Genomic DNA, 23189 nt, shown 5'->3' with positions numbered 1-23189 from the left:
TATGAGAAGGTCATCACAGCTGGTTCTAAACCCCTTTATCATTGCTGGTTTCGGCCCTTGGCGGTGAGGATGGTGATGACATGTGTTATCGTCCAAAATTAGTATGTCCAAAATCCTAAAATTAAGTGTTTTTTGTGTGCACTGTGGTGGTGCGAATCGAGAGATCGATTGCCTTAGTGATCTTGAAGCTTTCTTCCTCGCAAGTGTATGCGGTGTAGACGTTGCCTCTGACGGTTAGGATGCCCTTCTCTGTTGGCATCTTGAGGACCAGGTATGAGTAGTGCGGAACTGCCATGAACTTGGTCAGCGATGGTCGGCCTAGAATTGCGTGATAGGTGCCGTCGAAGTCGGCGACCACAAAATTGACGAACTCTGTGCGGAAGTGATTCGGCGTTCCAAACTGGACGGGCAGCGTTATCTGCCCGAGGGGTACTGAACTTTGGCCTGGTAGGACGCCCCAAAACTGAGCATCATACGACTTTAGTTGTGCCGGGGTTAGCCTGAGGGCAGGCAAGCTGTTGCGGAAAAGGATGTCAATGGAGCTGCCCCCGTCAACGAGCACGTGCTCGAATCTGACGCTGTTGATGCAAGGGTCCAGGATCAGGGGAAAACGTCCTGGTTCTGGGATGGCGGCCCATTGGTCCTTCCTGTTGAAGGAGATCTCCCTGTGCGACCAGGGAGGAAATTTCGGGTCGGTGACCAGGCCGTCTGTGTTGTCCACATTGAGGCAGGCTCTCTTCAGGAGCTTTCTCTCTCGTTTAGACTCGATGGAAACTTTGCCTCCGAAGATGGAGTGCACCACGTCGGTGGGACTGACATACTGGTGTCGTGGGTCCCTATCCTGGTCGTCGTCTTCGTCTTCGTGACCATGTATGTCATGTTTCCCGTTTTTCTTGGCGGAATCCCCTTGAGCAGCCCGCTGTGTGTAGATGCTTTTGAGGACACGACATTCTTCCATCGTGTGATTAGACTTTGGATGGAGTTGGCATGGTCCTTTCAGCGTCTTGTTGTAGTCTTCCTGGTAGTCTCGCCGCCCATTGGGGGGCTTGACTGTGTTCACCTCGTGGTCGTGGTCACGAGGTCGCTTGCCCCTGAAATCGTCGCGGTTGTCGCGTCGCCTATCCCAACCTTCTCGGTGGTCGCGGTTGTCACCGCGGCGAGGGTTCCGGTTCTCGAAGCGTCCGCGACTATCGTCTTGTCGGGGAGGCTGGTCGGCGCCTCTCGCATCTTCTCGGATGAGTTTTTCTGCGTCATCGGCGTCAGCGTAGTTTTTTGTCGTGGCGAGGAGCTCGGCAACCGTGGTCGGCCTTTTGCGGAGTAGCTTATTCCTTAGTGCTTCGTGGAAGCGTAGACCTTTGATGAAGTCTGATATGGCCTCGTCGTGAGAAATTTTTGGAATCTTAAGGCGCATATCCGAGAACCGTCGGATGTAATCGCGCAAGCTCGTTCTTCCTGTCCCTTATTCTCTCGAGATCGTATTTGTTCCCAGGCAGTTCCCATGTAGCGATGAAATTGTCAATAAACGCCTGGCGCAGCTCTTCCCAGGAGTCAAAGGAGTCCTCGGACAGGCCGAGGAGCCACTGATGGCCAGCCTGGTCAAGGACGATTGGGAAGTAATTTGCCATGACGTGCTCGTCTCCTGCTGCTGACCGGACTGCGATCTCGTAGAGAGTGATCCAGTTTTCATGGTTTTCCTTGCCGTCATATTTTTTAAGCTTCTCGAGCTTAAAGTTGCGTGGCCATACGACTTGGCGAAGGTGTGAAGAGAATTGTCTTAGGCTGGGGGGGCCGTGTGCTGCATCGTACTCAATGCGTCGTAGGTTTTCGTGTACCGCTCTTTCCGTAGCGCGCCTGTTGATGCGGTCGCGGGCGTCCTTGGGAGGGATGTTGTAGCGTAGATCCCTGTCCTGGTTTACTTCCTGACCACGCCCACGCCTCTGCTCGCGGTAACCGCCCATGTCCTGACCACGGTTGTCGCGTCCAGCGACCTTCCCGCGACTGTTGGGAGAGCGGCTATGATGGTGAAGTCCAGCTGCGATGAGTCTGGTTGGAAGAAACCTCCATGTAGGAGATGGCTTGGACCCTTTTGAGCAAGGTGGCTGTCTGTCCCATCGCGGCGATCAGATGTGCTCGTATACTGGATCGGACGCCCTGGCACTCTGGGGTGTCAGGGAGTCGGTCCAGGTTTGCCATGGCGACAGCGACGTTAGCGCTTGGCGTCTTGTAGACTGGCTGATCACCGACCATGTCGAAAGCATCACTGAGGTTGTGTGGCGCAAGTTGCCATTCCTCATCCGCGCGCCGCCGAGCACGATCGGCATTGCGCTGCTCGCGGAGTTGCTTCTGCTCATCTGTTTCGCTGACGTTGATGATAAGATCGCCTCGTCGAGGTGGAAAGACGGGGAAACGAGAAAAACCCGGAGGATATGGTGATAAATCCAGGTCGTAATCTTCGTCCTCGGAGTGTAAAACCTTAGTAGGGACAGACCCTGTGCTAGAGTTTGTACTGGTAGCCTTATCGTGTGGCAGGACTCGGATGGATACCATGTTGATGTAATGGCGAGCTGTTTGGCTGCTCTGACCCGGCGACAAGCCTGCCCTGCTGAAAAGAGATTGGGTGTGCCGTGAATACTGGTCGGCCGAGTTGTTTAGACCATAAGGGCAATTCTGGTCTTGAGCTATTTTAGCTTGACAGATCGTCCCGTGGGGGTCGACGTTATTGTCAGGGACGTCTCCAGCTATTCGTGCGTGGTGACACGAGTTGGCCGGCAGGAGTCGAAAAAGCTTGTTGACGCCGCCTGATCAGATTCGCGTGAGATCGAATCCACCAGGTTGGAGGCTTCGAGGAGCCTGAGGTTGGCGTGATCAAGGGCTTGGAGAAGATCCGAGTTGTCGACCATCTTCGCCCTGTAACGAGGGAGTGGAGGTTGGGTGCTCGGAGTCGGTGTGATCGGAGTCGACGCCTCTGCTGCTCCAGATTGGATCTGGGTCTCTTCCGAAGTCGTGGTCGCGTGGCCGCCGCCATGAGTTGTCCACGTGATCTGGCCGATGGTGAACGTGAGGCCTTCAGCCACGGCCGCGGAAGCTGGGACGATGACCATCTTGTTCGTCGGGAGAGCTGTACGCACACCCCCTACCTGGCGCGCCACTGTCGACGAAAGCTAGTCGGCAGTCTACCTTGGGGTATACCCACGGTAGTAGTTTATCGGTAGACGGTGTGCAAGCTACGAACTCGATGGTGACGCAAGACACAAACAAGGTTTTTATCCAGGTTCGGCCGTCGTGTGGGCGTAATACCTACGTCCTGCGTCTGATTGTATTGCCGTGGATTGTGTTGAGTTGAGATGATCTGTCCTAGGGGGGTCCCTTGCCTCTCTTTATATAGTTCAGAGGGCAGGGTTACAGATCCAGAAACTAATCCTAGTCGGTTACAATTGCCATAGATAGTAACAATATCAATTCCTATTCTAACCGACTAGAATCTGGCTTGATCTCCACGCCTTGTTTCCTTGCGTGAAACTCCGAGCAGCTAGATCAAGCTTCGCACTGTCTCGTGATGGGCCAAGCCTCCTGGCCCAAGTCTAGCCGTAAGGGTATAGGGGGTTTATACAACTCACAAAAAGGTCATCCACTATAAAGTTGTAGTTTGCATTAAGATCCACAACTTTGGTTTTGGTTGTTTTGCCATTCGAGATTTGTTTGACAAATATAAATTTTAAATTGTGATAACTTGAGCCATACATTTAGGACCTCAGATGTTTTGAAATGAAAATAGTTGGTCAATCTTCCATCTGAGATTATTTAAAATTTTTGAATTTCAAAATATTAAAACTCTAAATACAAATTTAAGACCACAAATGATTTCTAATAATAAAAGGTTGTCAAATAAAATATTTTTCAGGTCAATTGTCTAGTTCAAAATAAAAATGAGTTTCAAAAATATAAGAAATTCAAAAATATAACACTGTGTGCCTCATATGCATTGAGCTCCTTCAACTCACTAGTTGAGAACTTGCAACATGTATACACCACTTTCCACCATGGCTCTATGTATTACTCGCACTAGTTACCAGTGGAGTAAGTTTGATTCGAAACCTCACAACCGTTATACTATAACTCTGTTGGTTATTAACCACGCACAACTCAATTGACCTTGCCAAAAAGGCTTTCTTGTAAGCGAGTCGAGAACACGAGCAAGAATAAGATGAATCCAATCTAAAATTACAAATAGAAATGAAGTATATGAATCTGATATGAGGTTCAAGTCTTGATTCGAAAGGACTAGTCAATACAAGCGAACAAGAACAAAACACATGGGCCTTGGTTCGCATTAATCAATCTTTGCGACACAAATGCAGTAAACAAAGTCTATTTCACGAGGGAAACAATAATGTAACAAAAACTAAACCCTAACGAGAGCGACGACGGCTAATTATAATGCCTTGTGTGTGCAGACCCTTAGTTGTGCCCCCTAATGATCTACTATTTTCAGCTGAATCCCAATCTAATCCCATATGAGAGCAAGTTTTAAAGGAGCTTCACTTGTGAGGCTATTTACAAAAGACCCGTGGGGCACAAAACAACTTTAAATAGCTCATGAATCGGGTAAAAAAAGTTATGTCAAATATGACCTTATTTATATAAGATTGGTGCTAATAAGGTACACACCAAACACTACACCCAACATATATTGAATAAATCTTATTGAATGCTTTTATTCAGAACAAAAGATCTTGTTCGTCGGTTTCATAGTTCGAGAATTCTACTAATTATTAGATATATTATATTATTGTTACTATTGTATTAAAACAAAATAAAATAAAAAGGTAAAGGCGTGACTATAGGTTCCATTTGTGTTGTCGACCATGAGTTTCACTTGTGTTTCTTTTGAAGTGGCATCATACATTGAGATCCGTTGTTATCCAGGCACATGTTAGATAAACGAACAAGGGTGAAGCTACCTTAGGAGCTGGGTATGGCGGGGCATGCCCCAGCTCCCAATGTGGTGGCTTCATAAGCTCAGACCCCTTCCTCTCTCTTGGCTCCGGCTACCGGTGAGTCCTAAGTGCCGGCCTAGAGCCACTGTGAAGCGCGACACAACGATGAGTGAGCGACGTAGCCAATAGAAGAATATGATTGGTTGCTAGGATACTAGGCCGTTTTTTGTTAGTCCAGCACTGACCTATTGTTAGTCCAGCACTGACCTATTGAAGGGGCACTAGTGGATTACCTCCCCTTTCCAAATCTCAAATCTAAATCGGCAATAGCGCATTCAACATCCATTGGCATCTTCAACCCTAGCATTCATCGGCATCAAGGCCAGCCACTGTGCTAGCTGCTTCCCACTGGCCACACCAGGCCTAGGACCTGAGCTGCTGAGGAGGCGAGGAGCAGGAGCAGTTGTTCATCCATTCTTAATTTTTTTTTGTATTTGACAATGTATGGATTAACTGATCATCAAGAATTATTACTTTATTTTGTAAATTTGAGGTAACATCTTGTGTTGCTCATCCACTTTTGGTTATAATTTGTGTGACTATAGTTTTTTTGCCATGATTTGTGTGATATGTGATTTGGACCGCAAGCCCATTTTCATATTAGTATTCACCCTACCTATAATTTTTTTCAGCTCCGCATTGCGACATGCAAAAAAAACCTTCACCGACCATACGATGACTATGACTTGCACCATTGTTATCACCACACAGGGCATTCCATGGTCTAACATAGGAGGTGAGAGCCACAAGCTGTGCTCAGTACCGAAGTTTCTCAGACAACATGGAAGAACTGATGAAGTGATTTTTCAAAGCTAAATAAATTTAATTAAAGGTGTTCATTAATTCCAATTTTAACATAATTTAGGCTCCATTTTGAAAGAATAGGACACAATTCGTGACCTATCAATAAACATATTAGAGTTTATTCGCCTATAGGAGGCTTGCAGACGCGCTCAGGTCGATGTGTATGCCAACAAGCTAACAAACTCAAAATCAGGTTATATAAAAATGGTAATGCTCCTTATAGAGCGTCCATCCATCCGAATGGACCTCAACTCGATCGAGCCATAAAGGGAAGTGAGGCACAACTCATCCCCGTAAATCCCACACCTGCTCCCTACTCTACTTGCCTACTCTTCCTCTCTACTTCTTCTCACTGTGCACCTGTTGCTGCGCTCACCGCTACTCTTACCGCTGCTGCTCTCACCATTGCTCTCGCTGCTGCTCTCCGGGATGGCTACCATGCTCGCATTTAGCTCGCTGTTGCCTCGCCTCGCACTCCCTTTCTCTCTCCCTTTGTGACCTCCATGCCACCGGAGAGGAGAGTGACGACGGTGGCTTCCGACGGGCTGCCTCTCCCTCCCTACCTGCCTTCGTCTCTCGCTCTATGACCTCCGTGCAACCGGAGAGAAGGGTGACGGTGGTGGCTTACGACAAGGTAGGTCTGGATCTAAACCATCCTTCTCCTTCTTCTCCATATCCTCCTCTAGATCTGAGCTCTTCTCCTTCTTCTTCTCTTTCTCATCCTCCTCTTGCTCCTTTAGATCTGGATCTGAGCGACACCATGGTGGCTAGGGTTCCAGCGAACGCTGTTGCATTAGGCTTGTTTTGTTGTTTCGATAAGTAGCATATCTTTGTTGCATTAGTATTTTTTTATGTTGCATCTCTCATTGCTTTTTTGTTTCTGTTGTTGCAATACTGTTGTTCTGCTTTGCAACTAGTAATTTTTCATTTGTTTCATTACTCTTTTTTTTGATGTTGCATTTCACATTTGCCATTTTATTTTTATTGCAGCAGTAGCATTTTTTTCTGTTGCAACAAGTAATTTTTCTTTGTTGTGTTAGTCTTTTTTGGGTGTTGCACTCTTTTCGCATTTGCTTTTTTGTTATGTTTTTGTTGCAGTAATATTTGTTATGGTATTACAACAAGCAATGTTCCTTTGTTATCTTAGTTTTCTATTTTTCTGTTCTTGCATCTCATGTTGCAGTAGTTTTTGTTCTGTTGTTGCAGTCGTTTTCTTGTGATGTTGTAGTAGAATATGTTCTCTGGTGAAGATGCGATGCACCTAGCAGGACGCGACAAGGGATGGGGTGGCGCAACAGAATGGTAGTGCGATGGGTGGTGGGGTGGGATGGCAGGATGGATGCGCCCTTGCCTTATTCGCTGATGCGGCTTGACTTCCCATCTCACTCTGTTGTGCTCTGCACCTTCCTCCCAACCCACTGTCCTCTGCTCTGCTCTGCTCCGCGTTCCCTCCCATCCCGCTCTGCTATGCTCTGCATTCGTGTGGGGAGGGGGGTTGTTTTGTGCGGGGGGGGGGGGGGGGACGTTCTGTGTGGAGGCGTTCTGTGCGGGAGGAAGAGGACGTTCTGTGTGGGAGTTCCGTATAGGGGGAGAGGGGCGTTCTATATAGAGGCATTTTGTGTGGGAGGCGGACGGATCCTAGATGTGTTCAGACGGACCCCTAGATCCGGACGTCCGGGCGCTAGTAGTGTCGTAAAAAAAATTAACAGTTTTTTCAAAAACTCCGGGGAAAACTTGTCTATACCTATCTATAAAGAGAGAAAATTTCAGTCTGCCCAAAACTTTTCTGTCTGCCCGCCAGTCCGTAATCTGCCCTGATACGTAGTGGAAGAAGAAAAAAAATAAAAGCTTTTCTAGGGTTCCCAATATAAAATTTCCTATACACATCAAAGTACATTAAAAATAAGAAAAATACAGGGACCTAAGTGTAAACCTGTCCCCTCTCCTGCGTCCCAAATCGCCCGGCACGCTGGCCGCTCGGCCTTCGTCCGCAATAGCCCGGGCACGCTGATCCAAGTGTAAAAAAAATGTTTTTTTTGTTGCCAATACAAAATCTCCTATACACATCAGACCACGTCAAAAATAAGAAAAATATAGGAGCTTATATATAAATTGTTTGTCCTATTAGTTTACTTTTTTTTTATTCTTTAAATTGGGTGAAAATTGATAAATGCACAGTAATTTATAGAAACAACAAAAAATTAGAAAACAAATTTTGGTCAGCTCTACATATGTACATCCATGCAGTAAACAAAAAATATCACAAAGTTTAATATATCTTTTTGCTGGAGATGCTTGCTATGCTTTTTAGTGTAAAGTTAAAATTATAGTTATCTTGCTCCAATTATTATCTCACTGATTTAGTAATTTACCTAAATTTATTAAAATTATAGTTATCTTGCTCCAATTATTATCTCAATTTATAGTGATAAAAGTTTTAGCACCATTCGTGCATATCTCACTGATTTACTAATTTACCTAAATTTATGCTTGAGGATCATATTTCATAGGAATCCTAATCTAAATAAAAAAGTTAGCAACAAACTTCTTGTTGGGTATTCTTAACATCATTACTAAAAGTAGACTAAGTTCTCTAAATCTAGCAACGGTGCCAAAAATGCCAAACCTATCCCTCACACCACTTAAACAAAGTTGTCATCCCCAGCATGATATGAGAGACGCGGTATTGAAATATGCAATTGCTCTTCTAAATAAATAATGAATGGGATCTGCAAGCGCACAGATTAATACCGATGTAGCATTTTAACCGGGAAGTATTCCAGGTATCGTTATTTATATTTTTACCACTGGGAAGGGATTAGCAATCATCACTATTGATTACAGAATAGAATATGAGATTGAGCATCTATCATTGCATGTATATTTGAGAACATTATATCTAACTCATCATACAGGGATAAATGTCACATAAAAGATATATGAAATAATAATAGTGACAACGATAACTAATCTGATCTAGCCACATAATAAATATGATAAGCACCTCAATTAGATACTCTAGAAAGTCATTAGCATGGTATTAGAACGAACTACAAGAATATTCCCTAAGTTATTATTAACTATATAGTCTAGTATTATCATAGTTAGTGCAAGCATACTTAGCAATCATTGTGAGACAAGACTACGCCCATGCATAGTGATATTAGCAAGGAATATGAGAAACATAGCAATCACTCTCCTGTAATAATGTTGCTCTGCCAGCCCAATACACGAGAGGGGGACTATATAAGAATCAATGAAGCTGTCACTATCACGAACCACCCCACGATCTGGCATATTGGGTACAATCGCAGATAAATACGGTATAAGCACCACGCCTACACAATATCTATCATTTACCCATGGATCCGATGGATAAACGCTATACGATCCTAAGCATGTATATAGATCGTATCTAACAAAGCCAAGTACATAACTATGATAAACTAAGAACAATATAATCTTGAATATAAGCAAGTAGAGCAAAGTCATAAGCAATATATTGAAGTAGAACAAAGTCATATCCATAATATTGAAGAACAAAGATAATTAGAAAGCAATTAGAAGCACAATTAGAGAATTACCAAGAATCCTCCTGACAGATCCGGAAACCAATCGAAGATTGACTCCTTCTAGTTCTAATCCTATGTAGCTATGCTAATCTAGATATCTAATTGATGTGGTGGCTCTAATCTCGATCAGAGGCTTCTTCTTCCTTGATGGAACAATGAATTAGGGTTGAGAGGCTCTCTCCTCCAGGGGCCAGGGGGTCTGGTTTTATAGTCCCTCCAAGTGAATATGGGCCCTTGGATCAAACCGACATAGATTGTATGGTTTAGATTCATTCTTTAGGTCGGTGGAGATCTCCCGCAAAGCAGAGTCCTGATTGGACTTGGACAGGGGGCGGGTGCCCAGTAGGACAGGGCGGGCGCCCTGCCTCTGGCCCCGTTTCGCCTCCGCTTCGGTCTCGTGGCTTCTGGAGTCTTCTAGATGTAAGATAATTGCGCAGCACGTTAATACCTTTAAGTAATCCTGACATGTGGGCCTTTCTTCCGTATTTCCTGATAACCCCCTGCAGAAATAGACAAACACCAAAACTCGTGGAATTCTGTCAGATAAAACCCTAAGTCTAGATCTTGATTTCATTTGGATCCTTTTCTTTATTTATTTGATAATTAAATTTGATACTTAAGGACCGTCAACAAACTCCCCCAAGCTTACCTCTTGCTCGTCCCTGAGCAAGGATAGACTTAGCTATGGATCATAAGTTGTTGCAAAATTTTAAAAATTTGACGGTACACATGCTTTTAAATAAGATCTCATCTCTGAGTTAGAGTAAACTGTCAAGACATAAAACTTACTTACTTTACCTTCACCATGGGACTTGTAACCGTCACTTCTGTCTTGAGTGGTTAAAAGATAGAACAGTCTAGCCAAGTGCCATGTCTCTCATTCTTGATCAGCTATAGCTCTGGGGTTTTTGCAGATTTTCAAATAAAACTCAGAGATTCCTTGTATGATTCTCTCAGGTCTCTCTTTTGTGGTATTTTTGGATCCTTACCAAGGCATTGATGGTATATGCCTTCTCTCAAGATATGTGGTATTTGTGGTATGAGGCATAGTGATATTGCCTTCTCTCTCACCCTACTCTACTAAGGCTTTAATATCTGGAGCTCATAGGTGGGAGATAAAGTATACATACTTACAAGACATTTATTGCATAGTCAAACCATGGATCCAAAGTAACAAGTCAATAAGTTTAATCAAGATGTGCATGTGTGGCGAATGAATGGTATATGGTGATGATGGTGATAACAATGGTGAAAACAATGGTGGTGGAAGTCTAATTCTACTTTGCTCTTTTGAGGGGATACATACCTTCCTTGCTTTTGAAACTTTATGAGGAGAATGAGATGCTCTTCTTTTTCTTTTCTCTCAGGTGGGTATCTTGCACCCCTAATTCTACTGTCGGACACTTGTCCATTTTTACCTCTCGTCTCACTTTTTTTTTCTTTTCGAGGTTCCGAGCACTTGCTCCTTTTTATTTCCTCGTATTATTTTCTCTTTTTTTTATTAGAGCACTCATCTCTTGAGATAATATAGCAAGTGGTAGTAACAAGATAACTTGAGCATTTATTTCACAAGGGGAAAATAGAAATATTTTTGGTTATTCTCTCTCGGATTAGGAGTAGAATATTTTCAGGTGGTTCTGGAGATGGAATGGAAGGATATATGTGGATGGTACTTCCAGAGTAGAAGTAGCATATATGAGTGAACGTGCAAGTGAAATCTTGATTTAACCACATGACAAGCTCCTAAGGGTCTGCACAGCTTGACCACACTCAATGCTCATAAGCAAGTAAATAGTAAATGTGTGGCTCAAAGTCTAGCAAGCATGTATATATGGCTGTGGTAGGAATTTAAACTCTCATCATACAGGAACTCATCATGCAACATTTTAAAAATTTTCAAGATAAAATTCTCCAGAATTCTAGCATCTCTAGGAACAGATAAACAGTAGCTTAGCCTTCCCATATCTTATCCGTTAACAACTTAAACTTCAGATCAAGTTTTCATCCCACAAGTTTAGGTCTAGAGCAAGCTTTAAATTATAACAGTTATGTCTAAACTTGAGAGAGAACTTAAAATTTGCAAATTAGGCAGAGCAACTTTTCATCATATCCATGCTTAAGTTTTATTTAGATACAGATTAGCATAGCCACTTTATTTATTTATTAAACACACTAAGCAAAAGACATATATATATAAGCATAAAATCTTTATTTGGTTTTCCCATAGTTATGTATTTTAATATTCTAAAATAATATAAGTATAAAGATAGATAGAAATACTTATCGAGATAAATGGGGGTGCTCTCCCCCAAGCTGAATTTTGACGTAATTTCTCTTGATGTAGCTAGCAGGTGACAGAGGTGTAGTTGAAAGTCAGCAGCATTCTGACAGCGATTAGAATGTCCTCCGTCTGCTAGTCTTCTTGAATTCTGTGGAGCTCAAATAGACAACAAAGCTTGTGGAACTAATTAAGTGTTAGCATAAATATATAGCCTTCATCATCTTGAGACTCCTTAATAATTATTACTCCCTGTTTTTATATTTTTATTTTATAAAGCAGAAAAAATATTTATTTTATTTTTATGCCACCACAGTGAATGTACGTATGGGTTTTATGCCACTCGTATACTCTCATGGGGCTTACTGTTTTTTCATATTTTTTTATTTTCTTTTTAGGATAGCATGAACATGTTTAACTAAGTAAACTATTTGAAGTAACTGAAAGAAAGGATAACTACCAAGTTTACCTCTTGGCAAGGCGTTCGGTGTTTTTTAAGTCCTCCGAACGGGACTCTCCAATTTCTTAATCGTCCTGAGGTTCGTTGGGTGGCGTAGTCGGTACTTCCGGCAGCGCCTCCTCTTCTTGTATAGTTATCTTCATTTTCCATACCTGACTCGGTGCTTCAATCTCCTCTGGATAATTCTGTTTAAACTCAACGTCTTCTGACCTTACAACTTCTCCTTCATAGTCTGCCCATCCGTCCTTGATGATCTGCCTCCTCTGGTTGCGGTTGCGTCTCTTTCTGACCTGCTTAGATTCTTCAACGATATAGTTAGGGTCAATAAAATAACGGCGTACCTTCTCTGAGGGGAAGTGCATATGGACTTCTCCGGTTCCAATGTAGATAATTGCTTTAACGGTGCTGAGGAACGGCCTTCCAAGGATGATGGGTGGATCATACTCGTCTTCTCCCATGTCAACAACTTGAAAGTCTGTGTAGACAAAGTGATCGTCTATTTTGACTGGGACATCAGATACTATTTTTTTAACTTCTCGAAATGTCTGATCTGCCATCTGGAGCTGAATGTATGTTGGTCTTAGTGGCATGGTCCCGAACAAGAGCCGATAGGTGACTGCGGCCATTATGTTGACGCCTGATCCGGTGTCGCAAATCGTCTTGTAGAAGTTATATCCATTTATGGAGCAGTAAATGCTTGGCATTCCTGGGTCATCCTTCTTGGTCAAAAACGGTGACTTCAGTTGGTGATCTTGGCCTCCATGGACTACAGTGACCATCTTAGCTGACTCGGTCCACACTTGCTTGTTCCTGTTTCTTCTGTTGGTCCTCTTCCTTGATTCACGTCTGGATTGATTTGGAATTTGTGTAGTCTTATTCTTGAAGAAAAATGTCTCCTTCTTCCCTTTGACATAGAAACTGATCTTGGCAGCACTGGCGTAGATGATAGCTCCTGTGGTGTTCAAGAATGGCCTCCCTAAGATGATAGGTGCTCTCTCATCATTTCCGATCTCTACCACTACGAAGTCTGCTGGGGCATACAAGGTACCAACTCGGACACAAAGGTTCCTCACTATTCCTTTTGGAAAAGTTATTGTCTGATCTGCAAACTACAAACACATGGTTGTCTCTAATAAAGGATATGTAAAGAATTTCTCATAGAGTACCCTGGGTATAATGTTGACACTGGAGCCAAAGTCACAGAGTGCTTCTGGGAAGTCCACCATGCCGATGGAGATCGGGATGACGGGGCGTCCTGGATCGCCTCTCTTGACCGGCAGATGGTCAGTAGAAAATTCAGTGACGGGGTTACTCCAATTACCTGCATCAAACGTGTCTACAAGATTTGCAGATTCTAATCCTTCCGGTTGTGATGGTATACCGGGGTTAGTAGTAGGAACAGCAGCAGCTATTTGATTTAACTGAGATTCAATCATTTTATTAAAGCTAATTTGATTCTTGATGGCAGTAGAAAAATTATCCATTCTATTATTTATATTTTCTAGCATTTTATCATTAGATGCCAATTTCTTAGATAGGTTATCCATTAGCTTTCCTTGATTAGACACTAACTCTCTCAAAGGTGGAAAATTATTATTATTGTTGTAAGAATTGTTACCTTGATAATTACTTGAGTAGTTAGGCCTCTGTTGATTCCAACCTTGATTTTGTTGAGGACGGTTGTAGTAGTAGTAGTTGTTGTTGTTGATGTAGTTCACATCCTCAAGTATCTCAGGGCAGTGGTTGCCTGAGTGTCCAGTGTCTCCACACTCCTCACAAGTCATGTGAGAGTCATAGATGTGCATAACTTCTTTCTTGTCTCTAGCTCTATCGTCGAGCTTCTTCATGAGTAGGTCTAGCTTTGCAGACAACATGTCTACCTCCTTCAGCTGATGCATACCTCCACCTCTCTTGCGTGTCTGGGTCCTCTCTTCATTCCAGCTTTGATTGGACGCCATCTTCTCCACAAGAGCTGTGGCTTGTGGTATAGTAAGTGATAAGAATGCTCCTCCAGCTGCAGCATCCATGGTCTCTCGGGCACTGTTGCTGAGCCCATGATAGAATGTCTACATCAATAGCCAACTCTCCATTCCATGATGGGGACATTCTAGGATGTAGTCTTGAAAGCGCTCCCATGCTTCTGGAACAGATTCATCATTTTGTTGCTGAAAACTTGTAATCTTCCCACGGAGAGCATTGGTCATGCCCATGGGAAAGAACTTTGCCAGAAAGTTTGTTGAGCAGAGTGCCCACGTAGTATTCTTCTCCTTTGTAGCGTAGAACCACTGCTTCGCTCTTCCTAACAGTGAGAATGGGAATAGGCGAAGTAGTATAGCGTCTTTGGAAACTCCTGCTATGGTGAATGTGTTGCAAATCTCCAGGAAGTGTTGTAAATGAGCACTAGCATCTTCGTGTGCCTTCCCACAGAACTGGTTGGATTGCACCATGTTGATAAGTCCAGGCTTGAGCTCAAAGTTGCCATCGATCTCTGCAGCAGGTCCAGTGCGGATGTTGTCTGTAGTGGGAGCTGAGAACTCGCAGATTGATTTGTTCGCCATGGCTTCGAACTCTGAAGACAAGTTCCGGTGATCTTCTTGATTGGATGAAGCTTCTTGCTGAAGTGTTGATGATTTCTTTAGCTTGGCCCTCGTCTTCTTGAATAATGCTTCAGGATCGTCAACAAAATTCCCTGGAAGATGTCTTCTATTCATACATTCCCCTGCATAAGATAAAATAGAAAAATATCGGGGTAAAACTGTATGAGAGAATAGATAAGCTCAATCATATTAGTGATGCGAATGATAACTCAAAATCTTTTATTCCATTCCTGATTGGTAATCAACCTTCCCCGGCAACGGCGCCAAAAATGCTTGTTGGGTATTCTTAACATCATTACTAAAAGTAGACTAAGTTCTCTAAATCTACAAACGGTGCCAAAAATGCCAAACCTATCCCTCACACCACTTAAGCCAAGTTGTCATCCCCAGCATGATATGAGAGGCGCGGTATTGAAATATGCAATTGCTCTTCTAAATAAATAATGAATGGGATCTGCAAGCGCACAGATTAATACCGATGTAGCATTTTAACCGGGAAGTATTCCAGGTATCGTTATTTATATTTTTACCACTGGGAAGGGATTAGCAATCATCACTATTGATTACAGAATAGAATATGAGATTGAGCATCTATCATTGCATGTATAATTGAGAACATTATATCTAACTCATCATACAGGGATAAATGTCACATAAAAGATATATAAAATAATAATAGTGACAAGGATAACTAATCTGATCTAGCCACATAATAAATATGATAAGCACCCCAATTAGATACTCTAGAAAGTCATTAGCATGGTATTAGAACGAACTACAAGAATATTCCCTAAGTTATTCTTAACTATATAGTCTAGCATTATCATAGTTAGTGCAAGCATACTTAGCAATCATTGTGAGACAAGACTACACCCACGCATAGTGATATTAGCAAGGAATATGAGAAACATAGCAATCACTCCCCTGTAATAATGTTGCTCTGCCAGCCCAATACACGAGAGGGGGACTATATAAGAATCAATGAAGCTGTCACTATCACAAACCACCCCACGATCTGGCATATTGGGTACAATCGCAGATAAATACGGTATAAGCACCACGCCTACACAATATCTATCATTTACCCATGGATCCGATGGATAAACGCTATACGATCCTAAGCATGTATATAGATCGTATCTAACTAAGCCAAGTACATAACTATGATAAACTAAGAACAATATAATCTTGAATATAAGCAAGTAGAGCAAAGTCATAAGCAATATATTGAAGTAGAACAAAGTCATATCCATAATATTGAAGAACAAAGATAATTAGAAAGCAATTAGAAGCACAATTAGAGAATTACCAAGAATCCTCATGACAGATCCGGAAACCAATCGAAGATTGACTCCTTCTAGTTCTAATCCTATGTAGCTATGCTAATCTAGATATCTAATTGATGTGGTGGCTCTAATCTCGATCAGAGGCTTCTTCTCCCTTGATGGAACAATAAATTAGGGTTGAGAGGCTCTCTCCTCCAGGGGCCAGGGGGTCTGGTTTTATAGTCCCTCCAAGTGAATATGGGCCCTTGGATCAAACCGACATAGATTGTATGGTTTAGATTCATCCTTTAGGTCGGTGGAGATCTCCCGCAAAGCAGAGTCCTGATTGGACTTGGACATGGGGCGGGCGCCCAGTAGGACAGGGCGGGCGCCCTGCCTCTGGCCCCGTTTCGCCTCCGCTTCGGTCTCGTGGCTTCTGGAGTCTTCTAGATGTAAGATAATTGCGCAGCACGTTAATACCTTTAAGTAATCCTGACATGTGAGCCTTTCTTCCGTATTTCCTGATAACCCCCTGCAGAAATAGACAAACACCAAAACTCGTGGAATTCTGTCAGATAAAACCCTAAGTCTAGATCTTGATTTCATTTGGATCCTTTTCTTTATTTATTTGATAATTAAATTTGATACTTAAGGACCGTCAACACTTCTCATATTTTAATATAATACTAAGGTATATTAAGAGATAATTTTAGAGTAAGATAAGGTTTGACTAATTTATATTATTATTATTAAATAAATATGTCTTTAAGCTATATATTATTGTAAATAATAACTATCTAATACAACAGATATCATGGTTATCAATAAAATAAATTATGAGCTTTAAGTTTTATAAAAAAGATAAATATAACTAGATATATAACATTATGTCATCACTTTCTATGGTTATTTGATGTTTTTCTCCCGTTGCAATGCACGGGCATATTTGCTACAGTTCAAATATATGCCCGGGTATTTTGTAAGCAACTCGTTGATAGTTAAGAAGCATGCGCATGACAAGCACTATGGGTCTTGGGTTATGGTGGCACGGGCACAATTTGGTGCAGGCCGTGTGCTGGCCCATGGGCCTTATTCCTTTTAGCGACTATAGTCTTCAGGAGTGGCTACCTACCGATGACAAAAATGGATTGGCGATAAGTAAAATGTCCAATTTACCTCCTCAAACTACCACAGTCATTCGATTTTGCTTCGTAAATTATCAAATCAGTTTTTAACCAACTTTTAATTCTTAAAATTATTTGCTTTTGCATCTTTGGTGATTTTGATAGTCGTTTTACTGACATGATGTCATGTTAGAGAGAGTAAATCAGACTAAGCTAAAGGTTCAAAGAGGTAAATCAAACTAGAAATATTTTTATAAAAAATCCATAAATCCATAATCCATAAATTCAAGTTATACCCACTTACAGAAATCGATCCCCCCACAAAAAAATCTAAATATCTTTACGTGGGAAAAATAATGTAATTAAAAATTCTAAAATCTAGTTTAATTTTAGACAATTCATAGAAAAAAATTTACCCCCCAAAAATTATGGAACTAGTTTCAGATTAATTTCAAAACCATGCTATATCTTATGGTGCCTAGCTTAAATTGTATAAATCCTGATGGACTCATTTTGGTGTTTATTTTTTAGTGGAAGCGCTCATTATTTGTTATAATTGGTCGAGGTTGATCTTCTACGCCAATGTCAGGACTGTAGTCAGCATAGATAAGTTTTCAAAGTACCTGTGTTAGCCTGTGTAGCTACATGCACCTTGACAAATAATGTTCTCATTGTGTATTATAATTGGTCCACGTTGACGACCAAGTGACTTTAATGACAACAGAATTGTCATGTAACCATATCATACTTAATACTATTAAGTACAAACATATATAAATATGTACCAATCATGTTCATGTAACTTGATTCTATCTGTACAAACATTATAAATTGTATGCTGCATTGCTGCCATCTAGATTTTCCAGTCGCCTATGCTCCATAATTTATTGTATTAGAATTTAATTAAATTTAATAGTTTAGAAAACATAACGAAGGGTGCATGCATATGTGTGGCCAGGTACATACAACCACCCAGGTTAACATATTTAGGCTTTGTTTGGATGTTGTTGGATTCACCTCAATCCACATGTGTTCGAGTGGATCGAGGTAGAATTTAGTTCAAGTTCCACTCTAATCCACCCCAACACATGTGGATTGATGCGAATCCGACTACATCCAAACAAGGCATGACTGGGAACCAACACCACATATGGTCCTAACAAAGCACCATTGACGCTTCTACATTGTCCAGATGATTAACATATACTAATTATAATAGATAACAAGCAGCTTCTACTAGCAAATAGGCACAATGACTCAATGACTCAGATTCAAACAATTTCAAGCTAGACACCATAAGGTAGAGCATGATTTTAGGGGAAAAACTGAAACTAGTTTCATAATTTTCCGTGGTAAAACAAATTTTCCAAGATTAAACCTAGTTTTATGATTTTTTTATTACATTATTTTTCATTTTGAAAAATATATATATTTTTATTAATTTCTAGGTTTTTTTAAAAAAAGTATTTTTGGTCCAATGTACTTCCTTGAATTTTCAACCTAGTCTGATTATCTCCCTCTAACATGGCACAACAAACCACCAAAGGTGTAAAAACAAATGGTTTTAAAAGTTGAGGGGTCAAAAAACTGATTTTTATAGTTTAGAGAGTAAAACTTGGGTGACTCAATAGTTGAGGAAGATAAACTAACTTTTTTTCATGTATCCAAGAGCACCAAATAAGTCAATGGACACAGGCTGGGCATGGCCGCATGGGCAAGGCCAGACGCCCACACAGGCCGAGATGAGACCATTGATTACAAAAATCAAGAAAATATTTAATTAATAATTTGTTTGCTTTGAGATCCATGCATATTGTTCGAGGGCTACGCATGCAAATTTTCATATAAAGTACTGAACTAGTACACTGCAAAGGTGCTTTATTCATTGTAGACATATCCCAGAGACCTAGAGATTCAAGGGGCTTCAATTCATGACTACAGCCACTCAATACATGCACGAAGTGATGCTGACCAACAACAGAGAAAATGAGACCAAGCTTGGATGAAACCCTCAGCATCCATGGTCTTTCTTCACGCAGGTGCTGTTGCAGTTGCTGTTGCAGGTGGGAATGCAGTACTGGAGTACACCGCCCCTGCAAGACTGGCAATCGATAGTGGTGTCGTGGACATGGCAGCCATTTTGGGCTTCCAAGTCGCAATCACGGCTGCAGTTGCCGTTGCAGCAGAAGGACAGCGTGCACGCCTGAAAGACCTGCCTCTGGCAATACTGCCTACCAGCCGAGGGGTTCTCACAGTAACTTCTGCATTTGGTGGCGATCTCTGTTGTGCAGTTCATAGTGCACAGCAACCCACAGTCGCTGCATAACGGCCCTGTCTCTGGGTGCCCCAGGGAAGACAGGACCATGATGGCGAAAACCGCAACGGCGGCAGCGTAAGCAGCGGCAGCGGCACCAAAAGCCATTGCTGCAGATGGACGCACACGGCAAGGTTTGCTAATTAACCTAGCTAGAGAAATCAGGAGATAGGGTGTCAACGAGATTATTAGTTGGTGCTCATATGATTGAGCGCCTGATGATATTTATAGGCTCCAACTAAGGGAACATGTAGCCTAAATTATATAGATGGGGTATCTAATGTGTAGATCATACCATGTTATTATACATGCAAGTTGACTTGAAGTCGTTGAAGAGGAAAAATATCATATTCACCTTTCACTGGGTTTCATTAAATAATTAACCCCTACGTAAACATTTTTTTTATTAGTCAGACAATCACAACGCACATATACACCCACACTTACAAACGCATATACGTAAACTCAATCCCTATGAGCACTTTTAAAAACTGAATTGGCAAATCCTCGAGACAAGATTTACAAAGTCAACAAATGCACATTACCGTTGTCAGAAATGTTGCCTAACATTGAAAGCACAAAGTCGTTAAATCTTACAATATTCGCCTTCACGCGGAGTCAAACTAAGGACCTCAGATATTACAATATGAGATAAAACTAAAGTTGATCGGTCACAATTAATTCAGTAGTTCCAAAAATGTGCACTTATAGTAGGATCATCACAATTCGCATCAACCACTCACAATGAAATTTTCATTTTTATTAAATAGAGTACCATTCCAGTTTTTTATTATGTGGCCAGAATAATATAGTTAAGATAGATGCAAGGGGTTTCATTTATCAACATGTAATTTTTTCCTGGTGCAGAAACAAAAAACGAGATCCAACCTAGGAGCAAATAGGTGTTTTTTCATTAGAAGAGAAACTAGGCGAATTCCCCGTGCGTTGCTGCGGGATTTTTTTAAAAAATAAATCATTATATACATAGTACTACTATATGGTATTCAGTCTACTATGTATGTATATATATGAATTTGACTTGCATGTATTTTATGTATTAGATCTAGTAAAAAATTGCTAAGCTAATAGAACAAAAACTAATATTTGGTTATATCATAGAGGAATTAATTGGTGATGAAACAAATAGTGTATGTACATGACTTGTATGTTAATAGATTAAAGATTTAAAGCATTTCACATGATATATATGATATGGTCATTTTTTGTAATTAATATGGGATGACAGGGATTTAGTGGGGAATGATGTGGACACCTTGCATGAAGAGATAGAATATTTAGTGGGTCACTTAGTGGGGAATGATGTGGACATCTTGCATAAAGAGATAATTCATCTAGTAGGGTTTAACTTTATAATTAAGAGTTATAGATAGCCATCCAAATTCGGTCCAAGAGAGAACTTGAAATCTGAGTGGTTGTGTTATACTAAGTCATGATACAAACTAGTTGTGATTATTACAGTTCAGCGGCTAAAGTTACATCGAGAACTGATTGTGGTGCTTGGGTGACCATCGCAATTGGTTTGTAACACGACCTAGTTTTAAAGACTTTGCTTATATGTATTATAACAACCAATTGTTATTCCAAATTGCTGTTGTCACCTATATGCAGGATTTTCCGTTAACTACTTCCTCCGTCCTAGTATATAAGGCGTAACTACTTTTTGTTCATGTCCTATGATATAAGGCGTGCTCTCTCACAAACATAAATACAGTAGTACAGGTGCTATGAGAGAATTAAATATGATCTTGGTCTTTGAACCGGAGGTGGTTACGTCATATGTATTGGGACGGAGGGAGTATAAGTTATGCTCTTTTCTATAGATCTCTAATGTGAGACTAAATCTAACAATGAATTGACTAAACTACTCTTCTACTTCAACGACTATAAATGTGACTAGTCTTCAACTAAGGATGTCCCCAAGAAAGACTAAAATAGCTTGCACTATTAACGTCTCTCAGGCGATAAAAATTCACTTTGAGTGATTGACAACTTAACTAGTTTGTACGATCGAGAAAAGAGCTGAAATTGAGGAGCCCATCACAATGTTACTGACAATCAATTGTCTGACAGAGCACTAATTTCTGACCAAGTCAGAGCCAATAGAGCTACTCCCTCCGTACCTTTTTAATTATTGCTTGCGCTTCTCGAAAAACAACTGCCGACAATTATATATTAAAAAATATTAATATTTATAATACATAATTAGTATCATTCGAAAGATCTTTGAATCTAGTTTTTTAACAAATTTATTTGAAGATACAAATGTTGCATGTATTTTCTATAAATCGAGTCAAACTTGTGGCACGTACACCAACGGCGATAATTAAAAAGGAACAGAGGGAGCAATTCTTAAAAATAGAAAATTCACGTGGAGTAACATGCCGTGCTTAGGAGTTAGGACGCTCAGTTTACTTGATGGTCAACTTGCTTTTAGTCAACTGTCCATTGTTCATATATACAGTAGCATGAACTGACTTTGAGTTGGTCATTGTACAGATGGTGCATCTGGATGAGATCATCCCATCCTGTCGTTGGTTTTCCCCATCTTGATAAATATTTTAGGCGAGCTGGCTCCAAGATAGCAGATGCACAGGCAGTCGGGCACTGAAGCGGCGTCCATGCCGAGTGGCGGCTGGCGAGTGCCATCTCTTGCTTGTCCACTTTCTGTACCGTCCTATCAATAAAAAAAAACTTTGTGTACCGTCCATAGTTAGCAATTATCAAGTTTAGGGTCCTGCTACAAGAAGTGGCGCTGACAAGATTAATATGAATCAAGATGGGGAAAACTAACGACACGATGGGATCGCATCCAGATGCACACTGGGCCGTACCGATGACCAACTCGAAGTCAGTTCATGCAACTGTATGAACAATGGACAGTTGACTAAAAGCAAGTTGGCCATCAAGTAAACTGAGCTACTCATCACTGCATGTTACTCCACGTGAATCTTCTATTTTTAAGAATTAGCTTCTTTTTCTTTAGACTGAGTAAATGTTGTAATTATTATCTAGCCGACGCGAAGCACCCTTGCACCCTAACCCCTAGCCGCCCCGCCCTCACCACCGCTGGCTGCACCACCGGCCTCCCCAGCTCCAATGCCCACATCCCCCTCCCCTATCCTTCCTCCTCCCTCTTTCCCCCCACAAGTCTAATTCCCTCGGCCATGCGTGAGTTCGTAGCACGCCTCCCCGTCTTCGAGCCCACCAGTCACCCTTGCCTCCGCCCCTCATCCCCAATGCTCCCCTACCCCTCCTTCCCCACGACACAGCCCTGACGCCGGTGCCCATGATAGTGGGGGCCCATTGTTGCGTCATGTCAACATCCCCATGCATGAGATGGTGCCGGCGAGCAGGATAGCCCTGCTCCCCTCCGGATATGGGTCCCAGACACGCTTGCTACCGACCGTGAAGGTTGGGGTTGGTTGCATCACACCTTCACCTCCGCCTGTGGTCATTCTTCTCGGATCGCATCTGCAGGGCCTAGGTAGGCCCATGGGACTTGGTGGTGATCACATCACGTCGCAGTCGCCGCCGCCATTGGTCCAGCCGGCGACGCTGAGTCGCTGATGCCCGTTGACCCATCCATGCCGTCCAACCCTAAGTTTAGGCCTTTTGGGCCCATCGTTTCGCCACCTGCTACGCCCAATTCTTCCTCACTCTCATTGGCCCCGACTCCATTTTACCCAACCTCGAGAGGATGCATGAGTTGATGGTGGGCGGATGAGGATGACGACAGCGAGGACTCCGATGGTCCCCC

At 42.0% G+C, this 23189-nt stretch overlaps 1 protein-coding gene across 1 annotated transcript; it reads right to left on the bottom strand.

Annotated features, from left to right (window-relative positions):
- LOC110430620 lies at positions 18812 to 19606 on the bottom strand. The gene has a single exon (XM_021448457.1). The coding sequence runs from the start codon at positions 19517 to 19519 to the stop codon at positions 19109 to 19111; it is 411 nt and encodes a 136-aa protein (XP_021304132.1). The 5' UTR covers positions 19520 to 19606; the 3' UTR covers positions 18812 to 19108.

Source organism: Sorghum bicolor, chromosome 9 (assembly GCF_000003195.3).
Source record: "Sorghum bicolor cultivar BTx623 chromosome 9, Sorghum_bicolor_NCBIv3, whole genome shotgun sequence".
NCBI lineage: Eukaryota > Viridiplantae > Streptophyta > Magnoliopsida > Poales > Poaceae > Sorghum > Sorghum bicolor.
This window is presented reverse-complemented; position numbering and strand designations above follow the sequence as displayed.